The 12,601-nt window shown below is 38.1% G+C and overlaps 1 protein-coding gene across 1 annotated transcript in view; it reads left to right on the forward strand.

Annotated features, from left to right (window-relative positions):
- Positions 1-12,601, forward strand: part of CCDC180 (coiled-coil domain containing 180) — a 36,780-nt gene that overhangs the window by 5,834 nt on the left and 18,345 nt on the right. The window contains exons 7-20 of the mRNA XM_090022420.1: positions 123-233; positions 1,267-1,362; positions 2,233-2,396; positions 2,645-2,764; positions 3,658-3,737; positions 4,257-4,345; positions 5,303-5,425; positions 6,645-6,818; positions 8,346-8,461; positions 9,708-9,834; positions 10,162-10,201; positions 10,297-10,628; positions 11,703-11,923; positions 12,239-12,414. Coding sequence (XP_089878546.1) covers positions 123-233; positions 1,267-1,362; positions 2,233-2,396; positions 2,645-2,764; positions 3,658-3,737; positions 4,257-4,345; positions 5,303-5,425; positions 6,645-6,818; positions 8,346-8,461; positions 9,708-9,834; positions 10,162-10,201; positions 10,297-10,628; positions 11,703-11,923; positions 12,239-12,414 — 1,969 coding nt within the window. The remainder of the gene's footprint in view (positions 1-122; positions 234-1,266; positions 1,363-2,232; positions 2,397-2,644; positions 2,765-3,657; positions 3,738-4,256; positions 4,346-5,302; positions 5,426-6,644; positions 6,819-8,345; positions 8,462-9,707; positions 9,835-10,161; positions 10,202-10,296; positions 10,629-11,702; positions 11,924-12,238; positions 12,415-12,601) is intronic.

Consider the following 12,601-nt stretch of genomic DNA (forward strand, 5'->3'; position numbering starts at 1 on the left):
GTCAGCTATCTGTATCTGTGTGTCTGTCTGCATATTGTATCATTCTGCCTCTTGCCAGAGTTACGTTTTTTTCATTTTAGATTTTCAAATGGGACTGACATTTCCTTCCTTCCTTCTTGCAGAGCTTTGGGCAGTTATGGGATGACATCACCCAAGACTTATTGCACAGAAGGCAGTGGATTAGAGAGATGGATGAAACCTTAAACAAGTATGAAGTGGCTCGAGCTGAGAAGGTGAGCTGTTGTTTGCTTGAGTATTAATTAAGCATTGCACTAAGGATTTTCTTCAGCCCTGGATAAAGAGCAGTGAATAACTTTCTCTGTAAGCTAATGATTTGGTGCTTATTGCCTTCTGCTTCATTACTCTTTCCTTCGGCATCCACTTGAAACAGACAGTGAGAGAAGCATGGCAGCGATACAGTCCTTGCTTACCTCGCAGACCTTTGCAGTCAAGATGCAAGGAAGCCATGCAAGGGCATAGGAAATGTCTTACTTCTCCTCTGGCCTCTCCATGATTGTTTAGTATCAAACTGTGATCATGCCCCTAACTTCCATTGTTAGCTATGTTTATGCTACAATCAGGAGTGCTGCACATGTAAGTCTGTGAGATCTGGTTAGCTCAGATACCAGTAGCAGTGAAATCAGAGTGGTCTGGGCTTTCAGCAGGAGCTGTACCTAGCCAAACAGCACCCTGGGTGCTTTCTTGAAGTGCGCGCCTGTGAATCTTCATCGCTATTGGTACCCAAACTAGCCAGACTGCAGAGGTGCTGCAGTCACACCTCTGAATACAGTGTGGACATACCCTTATTTTATGTGTATATCAGACAACAAAACTGGCAACTGATCTGTTATCTGTTTAATTGCAGAGAGAACCAGAGAAGACCTAACTTCTGATTACTAAAACAAGACACAAGCTTCGCTTTAGATATCTAATGTGCAGTTGATTCAGTTATTTACTTTTCTGTACAGCCTGTTTGTAATAAGCTTCCTAGTGTGAGGCACATTAGAGACCTGTTGATCAATTAATGGTGATATTTAATATTTTAGTCACTATTTTCCATTAACGTTACCAAGTTTTAGAAGAAAAAAATCAGTTGGTGTATTTTAAAATCTTACATTTAGTTCTGAACTTATCTGTGCTGCCATATTACGTTCAAGCAAGTATTTTTCGTAGAAAAAGTAAGTTATGTCTTATTTTAGATCACTTCCTACTTAAGAATCATTGACACTTTGGGCTTTCATTTTTCTCTCCCCTTTGGTTTCCTAGATAAAAGATGTTCTGAAGAAATGCACCAAGATTCTGGAGGATATAGCCTATCTTTTACCCCCTGATATTCACAGATTTGTACATAATGAAGCCATGGTAAGTCATTCCTCTGTATAAGACGTGCCTCAGAAAGTAGCAAACAGAAATGTTCTCTGTATACCAGAAGGCTTGACTGAACCTTTTTCATCCTTTTTCAGACTAAAAATATTCTACTCTCTCCTTACAGTCATATCACAACTTTTTAGCACTGAAAAGGTGCAAGAATTAAATCATTATTTCTCTTAATTGTTGTTTCACCATCAATATAGGTGCAGTCTCTCCTCCCCAACATACTGAACATATAGATTCTTTCTCCATACTTCATACTTAGCCATTAGAAAAAGAAACTGTTCTCACTTAAAATTGACAGTTCCCTCAAGCTAAGTGAGTGATTTGATCAAAATCAAAGCATTTGGTCATTGTGTAATTGACTATATGCATTGCATAGGAGCTTTAATTTCAGCATTTTTTTAAATTTATGGCATGTTTCTTGCCAAATCAGCCGACAGGACAATTCTGCTGAGTATCTTGCCAGTGGGGCTGTTCCTAAACTGGACATTTTCAAGAAATCGCTTACCATTGAAGCTCCACAACTGTGAGACATTTCTTGACCATCATAAGTCAATCAGTAGATAATAACTGTTGCTTCAAAGAGAGACCCAAACCCTTGCAAAGTGTGTGTATGGCTGTTGTGCAGTGTTTGAATATTTGGGTTTTTTTGTTTTTTGTTTAGCTCTGTTGTTCCACAGAAGTCAAACAAGTCAACCATCTATCTTCTTTGTACAAAATGCTCCCCATTTCCTTACTCTTCGTCTGGCTCTGTCTTCTAGTTCAGTGCATTGCAACGCCTATAAAAAAATCTATAGCTTCAGCATTTTTTGTGTCTTGCACTGTCCTTTATCCCTCTTTGTATCTTGTAATACACAGATGATTAACCAAGCCCTACTGGCCAATCGGAGGGCAATTGCCAAGCTATTTGTTAATCTGATGGAGGCAGACCTGAAGAAGGAGCTATCTCTAAGGTTCAAATGGCAAGACAGGGTGAAGGACTGGAAGATCATGCAGAAGGACTATGTGGTACATAGTTTCAGGTGTGAAATTCTCCAACAAATTATGTTTTGGAGTCTGAATAAAACTAAATTAACAGATGTTATCTGTGCTTCTATTACAGATGATCTTTGATTCTGCTCCCATTGTGAATTTGAAAGTCTTTTTGCCCATTATACTATCAGGGCATCCTTTTTAATGACTGAGAATTATATAGGTCCAAGTAATTTTTAGGTTTCAAGATATAACTTGCCCCAAATATGTTACTTCAGTGCACATTTGTTTTCTGTAGAAAATTTATGGCAAGTGAAGAGATACAGAACCCCCCGGAAGTAAAAAGAGACTTGGAGAATATGAAAAAGGAGCAGATTTCACTTGATAGCCAGAGAATGAAACTTCTGCAGCATCTTAGGTATGGAGAGAGTGACAGTAATAATAGCATTTCTTACTATAGTGAATAAAGAGCCTGATTCACCTTTGTGAAATGGAGTAACACAGCAGTGAATCAGGCTCCAACTTCTTTTTTTAAATAAATCTTTCAGAGTTGAGGAGAAGGAGAGGGCTTTTGATTTTTATTGGCCAGATTTTGTGAGTTAAATGTACCATTGTTATTAGCTTAAAGTAGCTGCAAAGGTAGAAGTCATTGACAATGACAGTATAATAGAAATAGTAAAAGTTAAGGATGGATGATTAAGTAAGAGTCCATGACCCAAAATTGGTTTGATTTAAAATGGTGGTGTTGGTTTGAGAAATGTGCGATTGGTATGTATAATAAGATATAAACTATAATTAACTGGTAGAGTAGGTGAAGGAAATCTTACATTTGTCTTTTTGAGATTATCTTCATCCTAAAGGAGCATGTATGTGTGTAATTTAAACAGTGTAAATTTAAAATAGTGATCCCTTTTGGTTTACATTTTTAAATGGGAGCTAAACAGATTGCTAGGCTTTTTGGAGGGCGATACCTTTCACAGGAGCAGCTGAAGAGGATGGTTGTTTAAAAAAAAAAGATATCGCCCTCCCCAAAAAATCCTTGCCTCTTATTTCCAGGACCATCATGACTACAACATCACTCCAGCACTACCACAACTAACCAGATGACACTGTAGTTCATTTGTAGACAGCAGCTGCTTTGTCAGAATTGCAGTTGCCTTGATGGTTTTGCCTTGATTTGGCTGAAAGTCTGTCTTCCAGCCAATAGAATGTGGAAACTCAATAGTGCTCTTGTACAAGCTAATGGTTTTAACCTACTGAGAGACTGGATTATGTTTGAAGATATGTGATTCTTGTTTTCTATTCTGGTAGTGATTTTTTGCCTTCAACACACAAAAAGGCTGAGATAAATGAATGGTATGAATCTCTTACGGCTTTAAACAAACGTATAGGTAAGCAAGGAAATCGCTGAAATGACTGAGAATCAGTCATCTCTGTTTCTTGGACAATGACCAAACTGTACCTTCTGGCTGTATATCTTTGCTGTCCTTTTGGTCTTTTATAGTCTTTTGTCTTCTTTAGAATAACAAGGAAACTTTTCTAAAGTGACTCCTTTCTCGTAATCTTACAATGTGCTTCTCTTGCTATGTGTTCTATATTTTAGATTGTAAACTATCTGGGGTAGGTGCTGTCTTTTTTCATTTGTAGCTTATTTAACAGCAATCATATTGCAAGGACCTAATAAGTAATAAACCACTGTTTCTAAGAATTATGGCAAAAAGATACGAGTAGAATCCAGCCAGGGATACTATACTGGCTAATACAGCCTGATACATGAGGGCCAGGGGCTAGGGTGCCATCAGGGAAAAGGGGGGCTAGGTACAGCTGTTTCAGTCATGTTCATGAATTTTGTGATGTGAAATAGTGAACTCTTCACATTGAACGTTTTTTTCTCTTTTCTGTTTCAAAAGATACCCACAATGTGCAGTGTATGATGAGAATTCGCCTCCACTACGAGAGAGTCTGGCAAGAATGTCTAACAGAAGTACAGAAGTGCAAGGTTAATGTCACGACTCTCAAAGTTGCTGACTTCAGCAGCCCTTGAAGATTATTTTATAGCAGCATGTAATCTGCTGTCATGATAATGTCTAGTTTGGAGACCCAGAATCAAACCAAATTATTCTGGCCTGGCAACCAGAATTACTCATAAAGTTATTTTTTTTATACTGCCACCACCTAGCATATGCATCTGGAATGTGCAGGACCAGCAGTAACAAATTCTAACTTAGTGAAGGGAACCTTGTCCAGGGTTGCAGTTAGAGTTAAGACCCCAGCATTGCCACTGACTTGCCAGCTGAGCTTGGGACCTTCCTGCTTGGATAGCAAAGGCTTCTGCCTTTCAGGTGCTTAGCCCTCCAGCTTCCTTGAGTCCCCCTAAGAACAGTTATGCAACAGGGAGATGAGTCTTTTTCCTTTTAACTGCTTCCTCTGACTTAACCATAAGGCAATGATATAGGTGCATAACGAAAGTAGACATGTTAATTGTTTTGCAAGGATTTGAGTAGGTTGGGATTGGATCACAAGTAAGTACTGTTTGAGTGCCTAACAGATGGAGCAGGACCTGGTCTTGTAAATAAGTACAAGAAATACATTTTTGCAAATTATGTAGTAATATTTACAGCTCAGTCACAGGATCCAAATATTACACAGGCATTGCTTTTCTGAAACTGTTACAGCTTGTTTCATATAGTAGTAGCTCACAAACATAGTGTTCTTACCAAAATATGAATACATGTTTTCTCAGTATATACATCCACAGACTATACCAAACTTAAAATTCCTTCACTCAGGTTTTCTTCAAGGGAAAAAAAACCCTGATGATGGATGCTTAAATATTTCTAAGGCTCCCACTTTAAAATGAAAGAATGAATGTCAAGGTTGAAACCCATTGGACCGATGTAGTATGTTAACTGTCATATCAAGTAAATGTCAATAACTCAGTTTTCTTTTCCATTAGAATAAACTGTTGAATTTGAAGGTTTGCACAGAGGAAGAGGCTGAAAAAGTTGTGAACCCTGAATTCTTCCAGCTGATTGGGAATCTACAAAGTCAGTTTGAAGAAGAACTGGAGCAAATGGATGTATGGTTATTAAAGCATTTTTATTATGTCTGTGGAGTAGTCATATCCAACATCTGTGCTGCAACTGTATTGATATTTTATTAGAGAGAGTGCCATGATAGCATTATTGCATGCCTCATAAATAGGGGATTTCATAGATTTAATTTGGGTGATCCAATGATAGATAGTTTATTTTGCTGAGAATTGCTTTTGCAGTGGCTACAGGTGAAAACAGTTGCCCTGTTGTACTCAAGTTTGTAGATGGCTTTGTGATTACTGTTATTGTGAGGGAAAGATGGTCTTTTAGGTCAAGCAAAGAATGGGTACTGGAAGATTTGGATTTTTACTGCCTCTGACACTTGAGTTGCTGCAGGATCTTTGAGATCATAAGATGGAAATTGGTATATAAGTGGAAAGATAAAGAAGGAAAACCAATAATGTTTTATTGATTTGTTCTGGTTTTTACACTGTCAGTTGTTTTTACCTGGGCTATGTTAATTATAGTACATGCAGAAAAGATTTGAATTTACTGTATTTTCCACCCAACATAGATACATTTTATGGTAAATGAACAGAACTTTAGCTCTGTATATTTGTTAGTGTATACACCTTTGCATGCACATGCATTTCAGAGTTCACACGTGAAGTTAGTTTGACGTTGATATGTTCACATTCCATCCATGGGCTTGGACTAATCTGTCACAGTGGTACTTACTATCGTTTATGTAATAGTCGAGGCTCATTGGCACCTTGTTTTGATTTCATCAGTGTAAGAAAAATGCTCACTGAAATTACGCTACTAAAAAGGAAACGAGAAGAGTCCAAATTCAGAGTATGTGCAGTCATTTTTTCACACACCAAACTGCACATTTCATGTATCTTTCCAGGCTCTTTGGCTGAATGCAGTCTCAGAGTCTCAAAGCACTTTCAAGAGCAGAGTGGTTCTCCTGTTACCACATACTCTACTGACATGCTATGTTACTGAAAGTGGTACTGTTAGAAATTATATTTTTGGGTCGGGCAATAGTGGCGGTAATCTAATACCCATAAACACAGCATGGATACCAGTAGCATGAAAGAAGATAGTATTTTTTGAATTTTGATGTACCTTCAGCTGTGCCAGATATTTGTGGAATGCATCCAAGTAGTTATGACAAGTCATCTATCCTTCTATACATCCATCTCTACTCCCAGTTTAATAACAACTTAATAACTGGTTTTCTTAATGTAATTGCTTCAGATAGACTTTGAGGATCTGGCTAAACTGACTGAACAGAATTGCAAAGACTTGTACAAATATTTCCAGGAAGCTCTTGTCCTTTGGGATGTGCATCAACTCAACCTGACCCAGCAAGAAAATGAGCTTCAGATGAAACTGAAGGGGTGCCGTCAAAAACATGAAAACCAAAATCAGGTACAGACCCAGCACTGCTGTGGTGTAAGGGGAATGTCGTTGTCCAAAGGTGTCTTGGGTATTCAAAGAATCTACTTCATGGCAAATGAAAATTAGGTATTTATAATGATTTTTGCTCTTGGAAGGTGGTTGCCTACTACTAAATTTAATAGTTGTTCCACATCTGATACATCATTTATAAAGGAAACTTTATCTTATTCATGATGGGAGAATGATCTCATATGTCTAAACAGTATTTTCCATCTCTAGTAGCTATTACTTGCAACTATATGTTACTTGCATATTATTGCACATACACATTCAAAAGGAGGATATTGTGTCACTGCAAGACCTTGCATGTTTACCAAGTTACTAGATTACTGTATCCTTTGACTTGCAAGAAAAGGTATTTTTCAAGGCTTTGTTCTTAATCTTTGCATGGTGATACCAGCCACCTTTTGGAAACACAGCGGGCAGGACTTCCCCAGTTTGACCCTTTTGGGATGACTCGTGCTGCGGAAATATGCAGTGGAAGCAATAGGTACTTCTTGTAGCTGACTACTTATGTGGAAGACTGGACTGGGCTTTTTTTGTTTCCATCACTGATCCCATTGCCAGCACATTTGCTTTAACTTTGAAAGACTAGATGAGCTACTGCTGCTTGATGCCAGTCACCAGGCAGAGCAAACCATGTCAGGCTTGAGACAGAAGCATACTCACTTGTAATGTCTTCATCACTGCCTTGCTCAGGTAGATGCTAGTTGTGGGGCAGACCCAGTAATTGTTTTTAGTCCTGGAATAGTGGGCCACTTAAAGTGCAGGTATCAGTTAGACCCCCAAAATAGCTGGGGAATCCACTTCCTTTGCCAGCAGATTCTTTGGCTGATACAAAATGCCTGATACAAGCAGCAGTTCTTATCAGATAGACTTTACTTCTCTTGCTTTGGTGAACAACAAGCATTGTGTTTGCTTTTGAGCGGTAGCCTTGGAGACGAGGCTTATAACACCCACATGACATGTGCTTACTGTGTTACTGTTTCAAGATCTTGAAAACTTCATTTAGATATATTTTCTTCTCTGTTATTCTCTACTGTTCAGATAGAGCTGGGCCCATGCACATAATACTACCAAAAACAGTCCTCTTAAGTGGCATTGGTAGGGCATCTTTACACGTGCTTCAGAGGGGAGGGTGCTTTAATTAGGGCAGCTCCAAGAGCCACTCTAATTAAAGTGCCTGCAGCAGTCATGTATTCAGCATTCAATTTTTCAGAATGGCAGGACGCTTTAACTAAAGCTTATTCAACACACTAAAGCACATCAGAGCAGTGTCTCTGCATGTCTACAGGCACCCTTACGTTTTGGGACAGTGATTGTCTTCATGCAGAAATAAGGATCTAGGGACATGGTAGATCAAATTTGGAGGCTTTTTAAACTAAACAATTCTCATTTAAAGATTTGGACATTTATTCATTAAAAATCTAAATAAATAAGAAATGTTTGGGCATTTTACCCCTTTATGATGATTGTTTTTTTTTCATATGTGCGTAGATACAGGAACTTAATCTGGATATAATTTTGGATAAATTGAGGACACAGAGCAATGAAGGAAAACTGACAAGTCATTTGGAAAGTGCCTTTTCTTCTCTGGATGACATTAGAGCTGGGTATGCATTCAGGAGTGAAAGTGTAGTGAACAGTGTGCTGAGTGAAGGATGGCCAAAACTTCTTGTCATGTTTGTGCCTGTGTTTTAAATGTGGTTGTAGAAGAGCATTATTTGTTACTTCATCTGTATGAAGCATAAGGTAAACTAAGATACTCTTTGACCTTTTTGTACCTGGTTGAAAAAGGCAAAAAAACTTATTGATGCCCTTTAAAAACTCAGCTTTTTTTAAAGAGTAAGGGCAAACACCAAGAAAAATGAATGTACGTTTTAAGAAGGATACCTTAGATTGGATTTCTTGGATTGACATCATTTGTATTATATATTGCGCTAAGTAACCTCATAACATTCTGTCATGATAAATTCATGATTTAATCACAAGAAAATGCAGTGGAACCAGAAATTCAAGATTCTAGATAATAGGATTGCATTGGCCAAGAGATTAATTTATGCTAAAAATTTCATGTTGAGGCCACTCATTAAAGGACACAAGTTTTCAGCAACCAGTTATTTCTAACTGAAAGATGGACCAGGTATAATTTTCAGTTCAGTTTCTGGTAAACAGATGTTTGCATCATTAAAAGTGACAGTCAGAGTTGCCACAAGTAGTTCTTCATGTGGAAAATCTTAGCAGAGAAGCCTAGACAAAGTAGTATCTTTTCATGCCCAGCAAGTGATCTCTCCATATCAGAGTTGAGGTATATTACTAAGGCAGCTGTCTGGAACAGTTATATTTTGTACCTGTTGCGTGGATAATCCAGGCATGTTAGTTCAACACTTCTAATATTCACCAAAATCACTTTTATAAAAGTCTGAACAGTGCAAATCTTCATGCGGGTGAGGATAGGATGACAGCTTCAGAGGTACAAGTCATCTATCTAAACACATACCTAATCTTGAGTAGTATTCTTTATTTCTCGTCTGTCACCACAAGGCTTAGGTCGCGATACAGTGGTCTGTTACAAGCTAGTAGCGAGACATATTTCAAACCTTTAGAGGAGATTTATTATATAGTTTTTAGTTTAATTTATTCTCCTTGTTTGTATTGTGGCAGTGCCTAGGAGCCCCAGAGACCAGGACCTAATTGTACTATGTGCTGTACAAATGCAGACTAGTAATAGGTTCCTGCCCCAGAGAGCTCATAAGATTTTGAGGAAGTTAGAAGCTGATGGAAATATGTTATATTCACCTTTTAGTTGTGTTAAATTGTGTAATGAAGTCTCTTAAATAACAATCTGGTATTTGGCAGGTATAAAGCCTACCACCAAGACATAGTGGAGAGAGTAGCGGCCTATCCAGAAGCCATACTGAAGGAACTGATCGCATATAGCACATCCATCAGCCAATACTTTAATGTAAAGGAAGTCTTTCAACAGGTACAAACAAAACAAACAGGGTGGTTTAAAATCCTGCTGGTGTGTTACATGTTCATCTTTGGGAAATTTTCACTTAATCTTTCAAAAGCTATACGTTTGCAAAGGATTCTTTTCCGTGGTAAAAAAGTCCAGTTTAAACATTATGACATACAAAAAACTAGAACTCTTGGTTCCAAAATGATACCTTTTATTAGACCAACTGGAAAATGGCAAGAAAATTGTCATTTTAACAGTTTAAACATTGGTGGAATAGATTTAATTTGTGCAATTGATATGGTGTTAACATTATTCCAAACAAGCAAGTTGTCATTGTTTTTTCAATGTTAGGGCTTGCCGGAGGAGACAGGCTCTGCCTCTGAAGAGCAAGGTAATGTCTCAGTAGTACTAGTATTGTCTTATTGTTTTAACTGTGTTTGTTTGGATTGTGACGGATGAAACTTCTGCCCTCTTGTTGTGGGGAAGAATTAGTGGAGGAGTCAGAAACTGAAAATACAGAAGAGCAGCAAAAGGCTGAGAGCTTTGCAAGAGAAAGCGAAGAAGCAGAGCAATCTTCTGAGAGCCTCCAGCTAGAAAATGAGGAAACAAATGCAGGTGAGGATAAGGAGAGCTTAGCACAAGAAGCTGAAGAAACAGAAAAACAAGGGGCTGGGAAGAGCTCTGCTCAAGGAAGTGAAGGAAGTGATCAGTTAGAAGAAAGTGATAATTTTGCACAACAAAGGGAAGAAGCAGAAATATTTGAGGATGAAGAGAATCAAGAGTGTAAAGGGGATGATTTGCAAGGCATTCTTCCTGAGGTAGGCCTATATTTTTTTCATAAAAATTTGATCAGCCTCAGCACAAGTGCAAACCTGGTGATGTTTATACATACAAACCGCATTTGATTCTTTACTGAGTGAGCTTAGAGATGGTCTGCATCGCGTACCATTAAAGTTTAATGCATAGCTTTAGACTTTGTAAGATGGTGAAGCTCATATATCAGTATATGACTTATTCTCTCTGCACTTTTCTTGCCCTTGTAGAAACAAATAAACTAAACAAAGATTTCTGATCTGGCCGCATTTTATTCCTGCATTTGGTATTGTTGACCTGTCTTCATTGTGTTGTACCTCAGTGTTTCATTTTCAGCTTGCACTTAAAGAGCATTTTATGACAGTGGTATACCTGTGGATAGGTGCCAGTTGGTGGGAGGATTTTAAAACAAAGTTAGGTTAAGTACAGGCTCTCATCTTGTATCTAATCTTATCCTCTGTGGGTCCTCTACCTCACTGCAACGGTATCTTGAACTGCAATCTTCCTGATCGATTGTCACTAATTGCCTTACTAGCACAACCAACCAGGAACCAGTGGATGACTTGGAAAAGGTGTCTCAGCTGAAAATAATTATTTTCTTGAACATTTTATTGTTTTTTCCACTAGAGAGAAAAATAGTTGTAATATTCCTTTAAAGACTTAGGGATAGCTGAAGAAAACCTCTAAGAAATTCTTCAGTTCTTCAGAACAAAACAGAACATGCCATGCATACCTTTTTCCTAGTCATTCTATAAAGTTTGAGTAGTAACTTTCCTGGAGATAGCTTCAGGCTTCCACAGTTCCGTATTAGGGTGTTCTCTATTAGTCTAAGGATAGCAAATGGCCATGTCATTGTTAGCAACTCTTCCCCTCGTGAAAGTACTTCTAGAGTACAGCAAAGGATCAGAGTATTGAGACACTGAAGATATTTTTCAGTTGTATGTATGCTTTCCATGCTAGGAACCAGAATATTGTTCCTGAAATCCACGGGATAATATTTTCCAAGTTAGTAGACTTACACTCATGAAAACTTACTGGTTATAAAAGTTATAGATGATGGCTTCCTATTACCTTCCTAGATCACATTGTCTGACTGTGACGAGACAGAAAGCTCTGAAATTATAGCTGAGGTCTTCTTCACCACTAGTGGAAATGCTTACTCTGTCATTAGCTGCGAGGAGTCTGACCAAACCAAGACCAAAGAGATTTGTTATATTAAACTTGAAAAAAAAGATCCACTTCCCATGTACCTGAAACATGTACTTATACCAGACAGCTTGCTGGAAGAGCTGAAGAAACGGTTAGTAGGAAATAGTTTCTCTTTATTTTTCTTTATTAAGTTATAGGGAAATCTCAAAAAAGATGAAGGGAAAGTTTGAATGAGCATCCAAAAGCTATCTGAATATTTTAATGCTATGTTTTATGACTCTTTCGCAAAAATAAGGAACAGTTTTATTGCCTTCCATCCATGTCTGCCAAGGTACCAGCATTGTGCCAACAATGTAGCTCTGAAGAGTTTATTTGTCTAATGAATACAAGCATCAGTCTGCCTCGCATATGCCCACAAAACACCAAGATTCCCTTTCACTGCTATATGCTTATATTTAAATTCTAGGATTCGTCTAGGATTTTTTGAGCACCTGGAGATGTGGTTTGCCCAGTCCTTGTCCAATGCCTGCATCATTGTAACTGCTAAGAAAGAGGAACTGAATTCAGAACTCCAGCTTCGTCTTCATCTGCATGAACCGAGGCATGAATGCATAGAAAAGGAAATCCATGATGTCAGGGCTGGTACATGCTTCTTCACTTTAGTTATCACACCTCATTTTATGGCTATCACACCTCATTTTATGAGCTCTCCAAGTATGAATCAAAGTCTGGGACAATAAAAGTGTTAATTGATTCAATATTGGAGAATAACATAATGTAACTGACTTGATCTGGAATGGCCTTCACTAGCTCCTTTGTAAATCATGGA

This window comes from Crocodylus siamensis, chromosome 11 (assembly GCF_052110815.1).
Source record: "Crocodylus siamensis isolate JL-2025a chromosome 11, ASM5211081v1, whole genome shotgun sequence".
Taxonomy (NCBI): domain Eukaryota; kingdom Metazoa; phylum Chordata; order Crocodylia; family Crocodylidae; genus Crocodylus; species Crocodylus siamensis.